The sequence below is a fragment of the Perca flavescens genome, chromosome 5, assembly GCF_004354835.1.
Source record: "Perca flavescens isolate YP-PL-M2 chromosome 5, PFLA_1.0, whole genome shotgun sequence".
In the NCBI taxonomy this organism is placed as follows: domain Eukaryota; kingdom Metazoa; phylum Chordata; class Actinopteri; order Perciformes; family Percidae; genus Perca; species Perca flavescens.
In genome coordinates, this window is record NC_041335.1 from 23,519,824 (window position 1) to 23,531,979 (window position 12,156).

General features: G+C 38.8%; 1 protein-coding gene across 9 annotated transcripts in view; it reads left to right on the top strand.

The window, feature by feature from the left end:
* atxn2 (ataxin 2) overlaps positions 1 to 12,156 on the top strand; it is a 32,087-nt gene continuing 19,931 nt past the window's right edge. For 4 of the 9 annotated variants that reach the window (XM_028577394.1, XM_028577396.1, XM_028577398.1 and 1 more), the window contains exons 1-8: positions 2 to 638; positions 2,134 to 2,164; positions 2,928 to 2,987; positions 3,979 to 4,050; positions 6,389 to 6,539; positions 7,629 to 7,643; positions 9,514 to 9,638; positions 9,847 to 9,938. In XM_028577394.1, the coding sequence (XP_028433195.1) occupies positions 529 to 638; positions 2,134 to 2,164; positions 2,928 to 2,987; positions 3,979 to 4,050; positions 6,389 to 6,539; positions 7,629 to 7,643; positions 9,514 to 9,638; positions 9,847 to 9,938 (656 nt within the window). In that variant the 5' untranslated portion in view covers positions 2 to 528. Of the gene's footprint in view, positions 639 to 1,175; positions 1,196 to 2,133; positions 2,165 to 2,927; positions 2,988 to 3,978; positions 4,051 to 6,388; positions 6,540 to 7,628; positions 7,644 to 9,513; positions 9,639 to 9,846; positions 9,939 to 12,156 lie in introns of those variants that run through there. The other 5 variants (XM_028577397.1, XM_028577400.1, XM_028577402.1 and 2 more) reach the window with 4 other exon arrangements.

Here is a 12,156-nt window from a genome sequence, read left to right on the forward strand (position 1 = left end):
ACGACTTATTTTTATTGTTTAGCAGATTCATTTTGATGGTTGTCAAAGATCACGAATATTTAGTTATATGTTATGAGCCGTTACGCCTTTCATATATATCCCTCCGCTGTTTTTTGTCCCCTTTCAGACTGTTTTGGTCTTTTCGCTGTTAGCAACGGAAAGAACCCGAGATAGCTGTAAACCTTATTTTGAGATAATCGCATTTATTTGTTAGGATTACTCAACAAATTGACAAGAGGTGTAACACCGATGTTTATTTTGGAGGAGTGATTAGCGCGTGTTGCCTTTTTTTAAATATATTTTTTCCCCCGTTTTAATTGGAATTGTAGATTGCTAATATAGATAGCAACTGTTGGCGAGTTAGCTTCTTAGCATAGCATCTTCCTCAAGAGGCACGTTGACATTACTCTGCTAGCTAGCCAGATCTTAGGACTGCTAACCTTAGCGAGCTGTCACACAATCACACATCGTCAAGAAATTGCGGTGAGAAGCTGGTCGTTTTAAGACGCTGTCTTTTATGGGATCACCATGTCAATGAAGGCCGGTGGAAATCGCAGCAAGCCCGGCGGTGGCAACACCGCTGGTGCCGCCGCCTCCGGTGCCGGAGGAAGCGGCGGGGGAAGACAGAATCTGGGCAGGTCAGTGCAATTAAAACGTTAAGTTAGCGAAATAAAAACACAGCAGCGGGGGTTAATGTGTCCAGATTTCAGTACCTGTACATAGTCAACTCCAACAATGGCAGTTTTGAGAGATGACATTCCCGTTAAGTGGTCCAAAACTAATACGCGTTTCTGAACGTTATGTGGGCCTTGCGACGTGTTGTGTGTCTCCTAGCGTAACGTTATGCAGTTAAGCTAGCGAGGCCTGTCTGCTTACCCCAATGTTGCAACTTCGACGTAACGTTACCCCCTCTTGCACGTTAAATAAACCGTACCATTTAGTCTCTTATAATGTACTAAGACACGTTTGGCTGGACACAATATTTTCCCACATGTGTGTAGCAGTGATGCTGCTTGCCAATGTGCTGGTATCAGTTTACTATCAGCTTGGAGTCAATTTAGCTAGCGTTAATTAGCCGTTTGACAGCCCATGCCTGTAATTCAGTACACTTGCTTACGGGACAGCCTGGCGACGTTTCAACCTAAGAGACTGCGATAAAACAGCTGTGTTTGTTTTCCATTTTACTGTCACCTAGGTTGGTACGTTACCGCAACATTGCTGCAACGGGTTTGCCAAGAAATGATATAAACCGTGTGGGCGCACGAAATAAAGGGGCGGGTGTGGTGGAGACGGGGATGAGGAGGAGAAGGGGGAATTGTAGACCGACGGGCTTTCAACCTTGACGTTGCTGCTCGTGTAAAATAATGTCCTTGGAACATGACATTTCTGTACATGTCGTCCTAAGATAAAGCCAACACACTGTCAGTGCAAAAGCTGCATGCTTATCGTGATTTTGGTTGTGTTAATATGGTCAGGCTTCTATTCACCGGTCACTAGGACAGTACGTCCCATTCATTGCGTAGGATTTATCCATTAAGGCTGTGCGAAGATATTGTAAATTACGATAAGACCAATTGGACTGATGCACACAAAGCCATCCTATTTCAGTTCGACATTACTTGGATGGGTTTTATTAAAATGACTGTGTTCAAGTGAGCATGTTACTAATTTACTACAACTGACATAATGTAGGGATAGTGGCCATTGCCTACATCGAATCAAGTATGAATGCCTGGCCATGTGCCAGCTGCTGAACAAGGTGCATTTTAGGACATGCTTGGAAAAAATGTAGCCTACTGAGTGTTTGGCTCGCAGCCCGTTGAACATTATTCCAGCCAGCAAAATGTCCTAGATCTGGAATCTGTGGAAAATTTAAGAATCTACATTGCATTCAAATTTGTAATAACAAATATTGTAAGTGTAGATTGAATTTGATAATTTGTGTTGATGATGATTCCTGGGATACCCCTTTTAACATGTGCAACAGCAGTTCTGTACAATCTTAGATTTGCAGCACTACCTCCTCAGATTCAGTCTACAGTTGCCCCATTAGAGAGCGTGTTGTTTCAGTATGCTAGCAAGAACTTTATAAATTTGGTTCGTTTGACAACAATGCCATTTTTTTTCTTTCAGGGGAAGACACAGTGGTAAAGGTCCCGCAGCAGTAAGTAGCCTACTCTCATGAGTCAGTGGAAAATAGCTTCAATGCCACATAGCATGTATCATCAGAAGTTTGGTATACAATAACTGGTAACCTGTAACTTAGGGCTGGGCAATATATCAATATTATATTGATATATGAGTCTAGATATCATCCTAAATTTTGGATATTGTAATAGGACATGTGTTGTCCTTTCCTGGTTTTAAAGGCTTACAGTAAATTGATATAATTTCTTGAATTTACCAGACTGTGTAGCTGTTCTATTTGCCTTTAATAACCACTTAGTTGTTATATCTACATTACTTTATTACTTTATACTTGATTATTTATAAAAAAAATTTATTGTGTCAATATTTTGTGAAAGCACCAATTGTCAACCCTACAATATTGTGGAAAATCAATGTATTTGGTCAAAAACATTGTGATATTTGATTTTCAACATATCACCCAGTTCTACTGTAACTTATTAAAGAAGGGAAGCTGCTTTATTAAAACCCATACCCTGGATTAGTGCTCCTTTTGTTCATGCTGTGCAGTCATTTGAATACAATGTCATGTTTTTGTAAGGCATGCAATTTAGTTAAAATTTTGCACAGAATGGAACTCATAGAAAGCATAAACCCAGTATTTGGATATCTGTTTATTTTTGTGCGTTATGAATGGAACAAATGTCCAATAGGTGTCACATGCCTGTGAAAGCCTATTTAGCACAATTTTGTCTTTGCAAATGGGGAACACCAGACGTTAACTTGTGTTTTTCCTTTAGGTAATTTTCAATGGTGTATATGCAAATATGAGGATGGTCCATGTCTTGACTTCAGTGGTGGTATGTTAACTGTGTGTCTGTCTGTCTTAGCTTGGCATCGCCAGACTAGTCTGGAACCTCTCAGTTCATCTTTGATTCCCAAGGGGCATTATCAACGGCACAGAACAAAATTTCTCTGGACTCAATTGAATAGACCACCAACAATCAGAGCGACGGAACGTGACCTACAACCAATCGGAGCAACCAAACAACATAGCATTGAGCGACACATGCAAGTTGAGGCGGTGCTTGGTTGGTTTTGAAGCAGAAAAAAATGGCTGCCTGGTCACAAACTTTTCAAATTATAGCTGAACAGTACACTAAAACGTGTTTCTGAAAACATTTAAGGGCAGAAATAGGAAATACAGTAACACAATCTTGATTTGGTTTGATCCAAGATTCTTGAGTCTGGTGCATTGCGCTGGACGCCAGTTACGTTCAGTAACTACATTCGGTTAGCCTGACGCTCCGCTGTCAGTCATTGTCTTAAACCCGCCCATGTGAGATGAAATGTTGTGATTGGCCTGTCCAGGTTCTGTCCGGCGGGAAAAAACTCTGAATGGGAGGAGGGGGCCAGACGTATCTGCGGGAAATGAGACTTGAGCTTGCAGATTTGTCTGGTTTCCAGGCTAGATATGTCTAGTATGTCCTTCTGAATTTTATCTTCTGTGTAATAACAATAATGAATAGAGAAATAAGCAGTTACAAAAAAAACTTGTTTGAAACAACCATGTGAATCTTGCTTACTCTAAATTAATTTGTAACAGAAGTATGTACTGCAGCCTGTCTTTCACCACATGCTGGTTCTTCAAAATGTCTACGCTGCTATAAACAAAGCCTGTGTGATCTGTAGAGACAGCTGGTTGCATAAACAAAGCAGAGCTTTATCAATGTTTTTTTTTTCATTTTCACAGCAGATGGGTTTTTGAGCTTGTTTTTGAATGTGTAAATTGACATTGTCACTGAATGAGTGTTGCATATAGTGAATAATGATAGGCCTATTTATTTATAGGGGACCAAGTGTGAGCTGAAAGTGAAAAATGGAACAATCTATGAAGGAGTATTTAAGACGTACGGTCCAGAGGTAAGGGTCACACACAGTGCAATGTTCTTTATAGGTGCTAACATGGAGCTAGATCTGTAATTTTCTTGGTAGCAGTAGTAATAATTAAGGTTAACTATGCTGGTAAGATAGTGCCCAGCCAGCACTCAATAGCAGTTTCACCCCTGAGTTGGCTTGGGTAAAGTTTTCCCTTTTTATCTTTCCTTTTATGGAGGAGAGGTATGTGGCCTTTCATCTTCCCTTTTAGGTTGAATTACTCTGTTATCTTTTCCCTTTGGGGAAAATTTCATTTTGCACCAGCTTAACCTGAGCAATAGTAGAAGTTTCTGTCCAGTTCACTTGGCAGAGGCTTGGCTTTAACAGTTCTTGATGGGATGTCGGTAACATACATTATCCCATGTTTTCACACCTAACAGCAGGCAAGATATTTATGCATGTTGTATTTTCCACTTCTTTTATAAGGTTGTGAGACTAAAATGTAAATAATGCTGGCAGGATTCTCAAAAATCTATTGGATTTGGTGTGCTTGCACAGGCAGCCACACCACTTTGTTTTGGGACCAAAACAAAGCCTCACATTTGGCTTTTATTACCACAGTGTGTGCAAGCTGAACAGTCAAACATGCTGAAATATTCACTACCCCTCTGTATACCGTCTCTTAGTCAACAATGTCATGTTTGGTTGCAGTGCTTGCGTTTTCAATTTTCTTCTATAATATTATACCAGTTGTTGTAACTTCTTGTTTTGACGAAATTGGAGGTCACAAGCTCCTCCATCTGGCACGGATGCTATTAAATGAGCAGAACTCAATTAATTGTTGTCAAAAACAAACTTTAGTTTGTATATGCTGTCAGACAAAATACCTAGAAAGGATTTTCTTTTCTGTAGTTCAGCCTGAGGCAAGCATTTTGATGTGCCATGCGAGGCCAAGATTGCAGGTTTTAATTCCAATTAAACACACAAAGTGATTTAATTATGTCCTGTTTTCTTTGGTTGTACTCATCAGGAATATTTTATTATTATCCATTCATCTATATCTTTTTTTATTAGCTGATGTATTGTTTAGTGTATAAGATGTCTGAAAATAGCAAAAGAAGTCTGCCACAATTTTCCAGAGCCCAAGATGACCTTTGTTTTTCAAATTGCATACTTTGTCTGATTGACAAAATGAAAAGAATTTTTTTTTAATTCAGAATGGTATTGCATAGAAAAAAAGCAACACCTTCCTGAGAAGCTGAAACCAGAGAATGTTTGGCATTTTTGCTTAATAAATTTACTTAAATAGTTTAACAATGGTTGACAATTTCTGTCCAGCTACCGGTATGCAGTGTTGGGCAAGTTACTTCCAAAATGTAACACATAGATTACTAGTTACTGTCATTTGAGGGTAATTGGTTACATTATAATATTACTGTCTCTGAATTGTAATGCTTTACACTACTTTTGCATTAATTTTGAGTTGCTTTCACCAAAATAACAGCGGAAGTTTGAATTGGCAGGTAGCTTGTGAATTTCACCACTGTCTCATCTTATCCACTTTAATACATCCTAGATTATTTATATTTTGTATAATTAATATGAATATGCAAAGTAACTAAAGCTTTAAAAATAGTGAAGTAAAACGTACAATAGGCAAGAAGGAGAAAATGAAAATACTCAATTAAAAGTACCTTACAGTTGAAGTACTGCATAGATACTTTCCACCGCTGATAAAATGCAGTGATATTTACATGTAGCAAGCCTAAACGTTAATTCCCGCCATGTTTATATTTGTCAGCAGCTCGGACACACTGCTGTCCGCGCTGACGTACCGTCACCTGTTGGGGCACAGATGTTGTCCGTACCGTCTCTGGTTCTGGCTCTGAACACGGGACCGTTGACGGGACAGCTCGTTTCAACGCAGCGTAATAACTCCTGAAAATAATATCCATCTTGCAAATGTATCTGTCTCTGCAGTCGTCTCAACCATCGAATACAGCAACAGGAAATAGTACTCGCGGCTTTTTTTTTTTTTCTTTCCTGTGAAGAAAGAACAAAATAAAAACCCATTAAATGTTGCATTAAAATGTGTTGTAACTCGCGTTACTGACATTGTAACGGGTATAAGATTACCAAAATGTTATTAGTAATGCATTATATTACTGCGTTACAGCAAAAAGGAATACATTACTGTAATTGCATTACTTTTGTAACTGGTTACTCCCAACACTGCCGGTACGGTACGCTATTGGGATGAAAACAATGCATGTTCTTGGTTCTACATGTCCCATGGTTCCTTTTCTCTTCTGTAGATAGTTAATGATTTTGCTGTATTTCAGATTCCCCTTTAATCCAATTTAACATAACTTTCTTCCCTTAGTGTGACCTGGTGTTGGATGCAGCCCACAGAAAGAGCCTAGAGCCAAGCATAGCTCCCCGGAAAGAGGATATTGTGGAGAGCATAATTTTCAAGGCCTCAGATGTTGTAGTGGTGACATTCAAAGATGTGGACCTGAATTTCGCCAGGAAAGGTACTGAGAGCATTTGTGTTGACAAATATTATCTGGGTACATCAACAGCAGCCTTTATATACCTAGTCTTAAAATCCCATGAAGCATACACAATGCAACTAGTTGAGTTTGTCACTTTGTATTCTTTGCACATTCAGAAAAATAAACGCATGCCAGAGTAAATGCCCATCAGTGCATACACACAACGTTTTGATCTGTTTCAGTCTGTATGTACTACCTTTATGTCACAGAGGCTTTGCCACAAGTTAAATCTTGTGTGTGTGCTCTGAGTGGCCAGTCACTGAAGACTGTGATCTATTGATTTGCCTGAAGGTTGCCCTGGTGCACCAAGGACACTCAATAAAGGCTGAATGAGTCTTCTTCATCTAATTAATCTTAACCCATACAATTCTTCTTTGAACGATAATGGACTGTGTGGGAGGGTTTAATTTTTGTCAACATTAATGTGAAATAGTGTGAGGGTCTCACCACATGATTCACAGACATAGCACTGCACTGGTATATATATATATATATATATATATATATATATATATATATATATATATATATATATATATATATATATATATATATATACACACACACACACACATATATATATATATATATATATATATATATATATATATATATATATATATATATATATATATATATATATATATATATACATACACACACACACACACACACCTCAATAACTGTACTGACTAAAAATTTCACAAGGGTTTGCCGAAAAGTAAAACATTTAAATCACCATTGCTAATGTTTGTGACCCTATGTTACTAAGTCAACAAGGCAGTTCATTATTACTACAGATAGTGTACTGGTCAGTAATGTCATTTTTGTTTAGAAGGTACTGTACATGTGTTTTTCATCAACTTAATAGCTTAAATAAGGGGGATGTGGGGAGTCTAAGTCTAAAAACGTTATTTAAAAAAAAAAAAAAAAAAAAAAAAAAGGAAGTCATAGCTAAAACACCTTTTTTAAAAAAAAAAAAAAAAAAGAGCCGCTGTTTGTGTAATCATTCTGTCAGTTCATCTTCTGACTCTGTCATATGTCTGTCTCTCCTCTCCAATGGTCTAGTCTCCTCTGACACAGGTAATATATGGCTATTTTCTCCTCTCGCACATCTCTGTATGCACTCAAACTAATTTGTGAATCTCCTAGGCTTGGGTCTGATCTGTTGCCACCTTTTGCTGCTTTTTAAATCAAATTTGATGATTGAATTAGGGTATCACAGCTTTCACGTAATCTAAGAATAAGAAATAAATATTTGACCCAGGTCAGTCTTGCTCCGTCTTTTCACCAGATCCTATGTTGTTTTTCGACTGGATATTCCTGATAAGTCCAACCTCTATCATACACTGTTCAGTTAAGCTTTTACTTTAGAGGTCAGCAGATGCTAAAGCCTTGGACATTAGAAGTATGGCTTTATGTGAATTTAAGAGTAATCTGGGCATGTACAGCTAATTGTGTAAAATGTTCAATGTCGTAAACTAACACCTATATTTGTTTTAAACTAACACTATTACTTATTGTATTTGTTTTTAACAGTAGTTTTAGTTTTAAGCTATCATTTAAATTTGTTTTAAAATTAGATAAAATATAGTTTTAACTAATTAATTATTTTATGGTTTAGGCCCAAGCAGGAACTGTGTAGCCAGCCAGCAATGGAACCCTTGTAGCAATGACTCACTCTTAGAAGAGGAAGAATATGAAAATGATTTTTGTCTTAACTTATCTTTCAGAGTATTGTGTTCTTTTCCTAAACAAGGGGTTCTGCTGTGGGTCTCAATTTCAAACCTTACTGAACCAGAGTTCAGTTCAAATTAGAGCTAGATGGAAAAGGGGACATTATTAGCATTATTAGTATGATTCCATTGAAAGCAACATATTGAAAACTCACGTTGAGCACTAGCACCTTAATTTGCTTTCTAATATTAAAAATAAAATTATGTCAAGGTGTTTCATTTTGGCCATGAAGTACTTTGAGGTCATATAATTGACTATAATCTAAATGCATGTTTGCTTATCCCTCACTATGCCCACATTTGATTTGTAAATCTTCCTATTTTATGTATGATTCCTTGATGGACAGCATGCATAGAGCATACCAACCACCTCTACTAATATAATTCAGGCCTGTTAGCCCAACTGTGTGCATGGTGCAAATCTAGTATCTCTGAACTTGCTGTGTGCCAGAAATGCTTAAATGCGCTTTGTATTGTGGGATGAGTTGGGATGGCTGATGTAACTCCAGGTGGCTGATATGGTTGATGCACGCAGTCCATTGGTGCCAGTTCTGAGAATGTGAGGCTGACATGAGATCAGATTTCCTTTCAAATATAATTGGGGTTGTTCTTTGAGCAAGCCTGTCCCTGGTGTTCATTGAGCCAACCAAAGTATTCTGTAAGTTAACTTAATTAAAGCGAATGGTCCTTAATGTATGGACTATCATTAGCCCCAAGTAGACTTTTATACATGTGAATGTTGTCTTTCAAAGTGTTGCCATGGTGATGTGTAATAAATTAAGTGGGGGGAAAAAGACAGGCCTTTTAGACTCTGTGTTACATGCATTCATTTTCGGATGACAGTTTGCCAGCTGAAAATATTGTAGCACCTTACTTCTTCATTTAATGAGTACATTTTGTTACAAACTCAGACTGTAATTGGGGAGTAGCTTTTTGCCTTTCTTGACAAGGCTGTTTTCATTTTCTTGTTCCCTTACTGTCGGAACATTTTATCCTTGTTAGCTTTACCAAGGCCAGCTCAAGCATAGCTCAGATTTTTTTGAAAGGAATTTTTTCTCAACCCAGTTGGACCCATGTCTGGTTGTAAGTGGGTGTGCCTCCATATAAACCTTTGCTGTGAGAGCTTGTGGCAGAAACTGTTGAGGTGTGTGTGTGTATGTGTGTGTGTGCACGCGTGTGTGTGCATGTGTAAATGTATATTTTTGTGTGCGCTGCAGACAACTTCACAGATACAGCAGTGAGCAGTAAAATCAATGGCGAGCATAAAGAGAAGGATCTAGAGCCCTGGGATGGAGGAGAGACCCACAACTCTGACAGCCTTGAGTCCCTGGATACAGATGTGGTAAGGATACAGACAAAAACGCAGCAAATGCATTGATGCTGCACTTAGTGAGCACATAATCCATATAGACCTGCATATGATGACATGATTTAAATTTGACAGTAAAATAAGTAAACGGGTTGTGTTATCTCATCACAGCATTGATAGATTGTTAATACGACGTCGGTGAAATTCTCTCTCTCTGCTCTTCTCTCTCTCTTTGTATTAGTCAAACGGGTGGGATCCCAATGACATGTTCAAGTACAACGAGGAGAAGTACGGTGTCTTGTCTACATATGACAGCAGCCTGTCCACATATACGTAAGCTTCTCTGTGTTCATATGTCTCTCTGTACGCATCACTTTGTTCAAAGTATTTGTTTCATTAGAATATGCAGTGTTTCCCACAGATTAGAAAGCAATTTGTGCAGCGGGGGGTGGGTGGATTGAAGCAGAAAACATTCAGTGTAAGAGTAAAAAACATTATTTATAGGGCTGGGCATACAGAGAGAGCTCAATTTTATTTTAAATGTTCTGCCATATGAACGAAAGTGCCATAACATTTGTTCTGCAAACACTTAACATCAGCATTTTGTTTTATACAGTAGCAGTTAAATAAAATATTTAGTGTAAATCTCAACTTAAACAATGTAATCAAAGCAAATACAAAATGAAAGCTCATTGCCACTGCCAGGGCATTCATGTTATCCTGTTTGAGATATATATATATATATATATATATATATATATATATATATATATATATATATATATATATAAATCAATCCTGAGCCACAATCATAACATTAAAACTGTAACTCCGAGGTAATTATGGTTACCCAGTGATGTCCAGTAGTCCCCAGTGAGAGCAACAGCGGGTGCACGTTATAAAGTTGTTGCTTTTGCAGTCCTCTCCTTTTCATACAACTCGTGTATTCTTCTTGTGATGGCGCGTCTTGAGGGAATCTCATATCTGTTGTCATTTGTTGCGATTCTCAGAATGTTTCTCAGACCAACGTCCTGCACAACACTAATTGGCCTGCAGTCTGTAGCTATCCACTTCATTTGTTAGCTTCTCTTGTCTTTGTTTATCTATACTTCTCCCACACGCTGCATCTAACGTAGTCTGCCGACGCGCCACCGTTTGTTTTGTTGAGTGATTTGCTGGGATCAACTGTGTGTATTGCATTTAGGTGATATTTCAGAATGGAAGTACTCCGGCGATGATAAAATTCAACTTGCAATGGTTACAAATAACTTTGGTTCTGTCTACTGCGCCATCTGGAAGAACTTTAAAATGAAAATGGCCATGTAAAAGTTCCGTACCCTTCTCCAAATAATTGTCGGCGTTAATTTATTAATGAGTTAATGCGATAATAACACGTTAACTTGCCCCATCCTAATTATTTATAATAAGTTTATTTGATTCACAGCTGCTACATATAGGGTTTTGACCTTGACAACCCAACTGCATGCATTTTACGCAATTGCTTGTTTGCTAAGGGTCAGGAATGGACTCCAACATTAAGACACTGACAATATTGTATTCAGAATATAAAATATTTTTATATCACTTTTTAATGTGTGATTGTGTAAAAGTGTTCACGAGATCCCAGCCTTTCTTGAACTTGTGAATTTCGCCGGCCATCTCCTCTCGTTTTCATGGAGACAGACGCTGTGTGCACGGTAGAGTCCGGATCGGGCTGAATTTTTCTGTCCGAGCCCGGCCCGCGTCCGACAGAGCCGTGACTGAACCCGGCCCGAGCCCGACAGGCATGAAGAAATTTGTGTCCGAGCCCGACAGTTTAAAATCTCTTTTTTTTTTTTTTTTTTTTTTCTCATACTAATGACACATGTAAGCTTATTTTTGTGTGGAAAGCCCGCTTTTATTAAGCAACTGTAGGAAGGCATTCAGAAATGTCAACAGATGAGCGCATCAGCGCACACGGGGCAACAAGCGCACGTTAATAAGCTGTTAAAATGTTCAATGTGTTAACCTTTCCTGCTTGCTTCGTTTCCGACCGTGATCACAAAACCAGGGGAGACTCGTTACCTCCAGGGCCGACGTTATAAAATCCCTTTTCTGGTGAGCAAATGAATGAATTTGGCTTTCAGTCTGGGGTTTATTTCGGTCACCGCACACACTGTGTACAAAACTTAAACCTATTCCACCAACTCTCCTCTGGTCGCATACAGCACGTCTGCTTCCTCTGTCTCATATCTTTCTTCTGCGCGCGCACACACACACACACACACACACACACACACACACACACACACACACACACACACACACACACACACACACACACACACACACACACACACACGCACTGAGCTCTCTTAAGTGGGTGTGCCTCCATATAAACCTTTGCTGTGAGAGCTTGTGGCAGAAGCTCTTGAGGTGTGTGTGTGTGTGTGTGTGTGTGTGTGTGTGTGTGTGTGTGTGTGTGTGTGTGTGTGTGTGTGTGTGTGTGTGTGTGTGTGTGTGTGTGTGTGTGTGTGTGTGTGTGTGTGTGTGTGTGTGTGTGTGTGTGTGT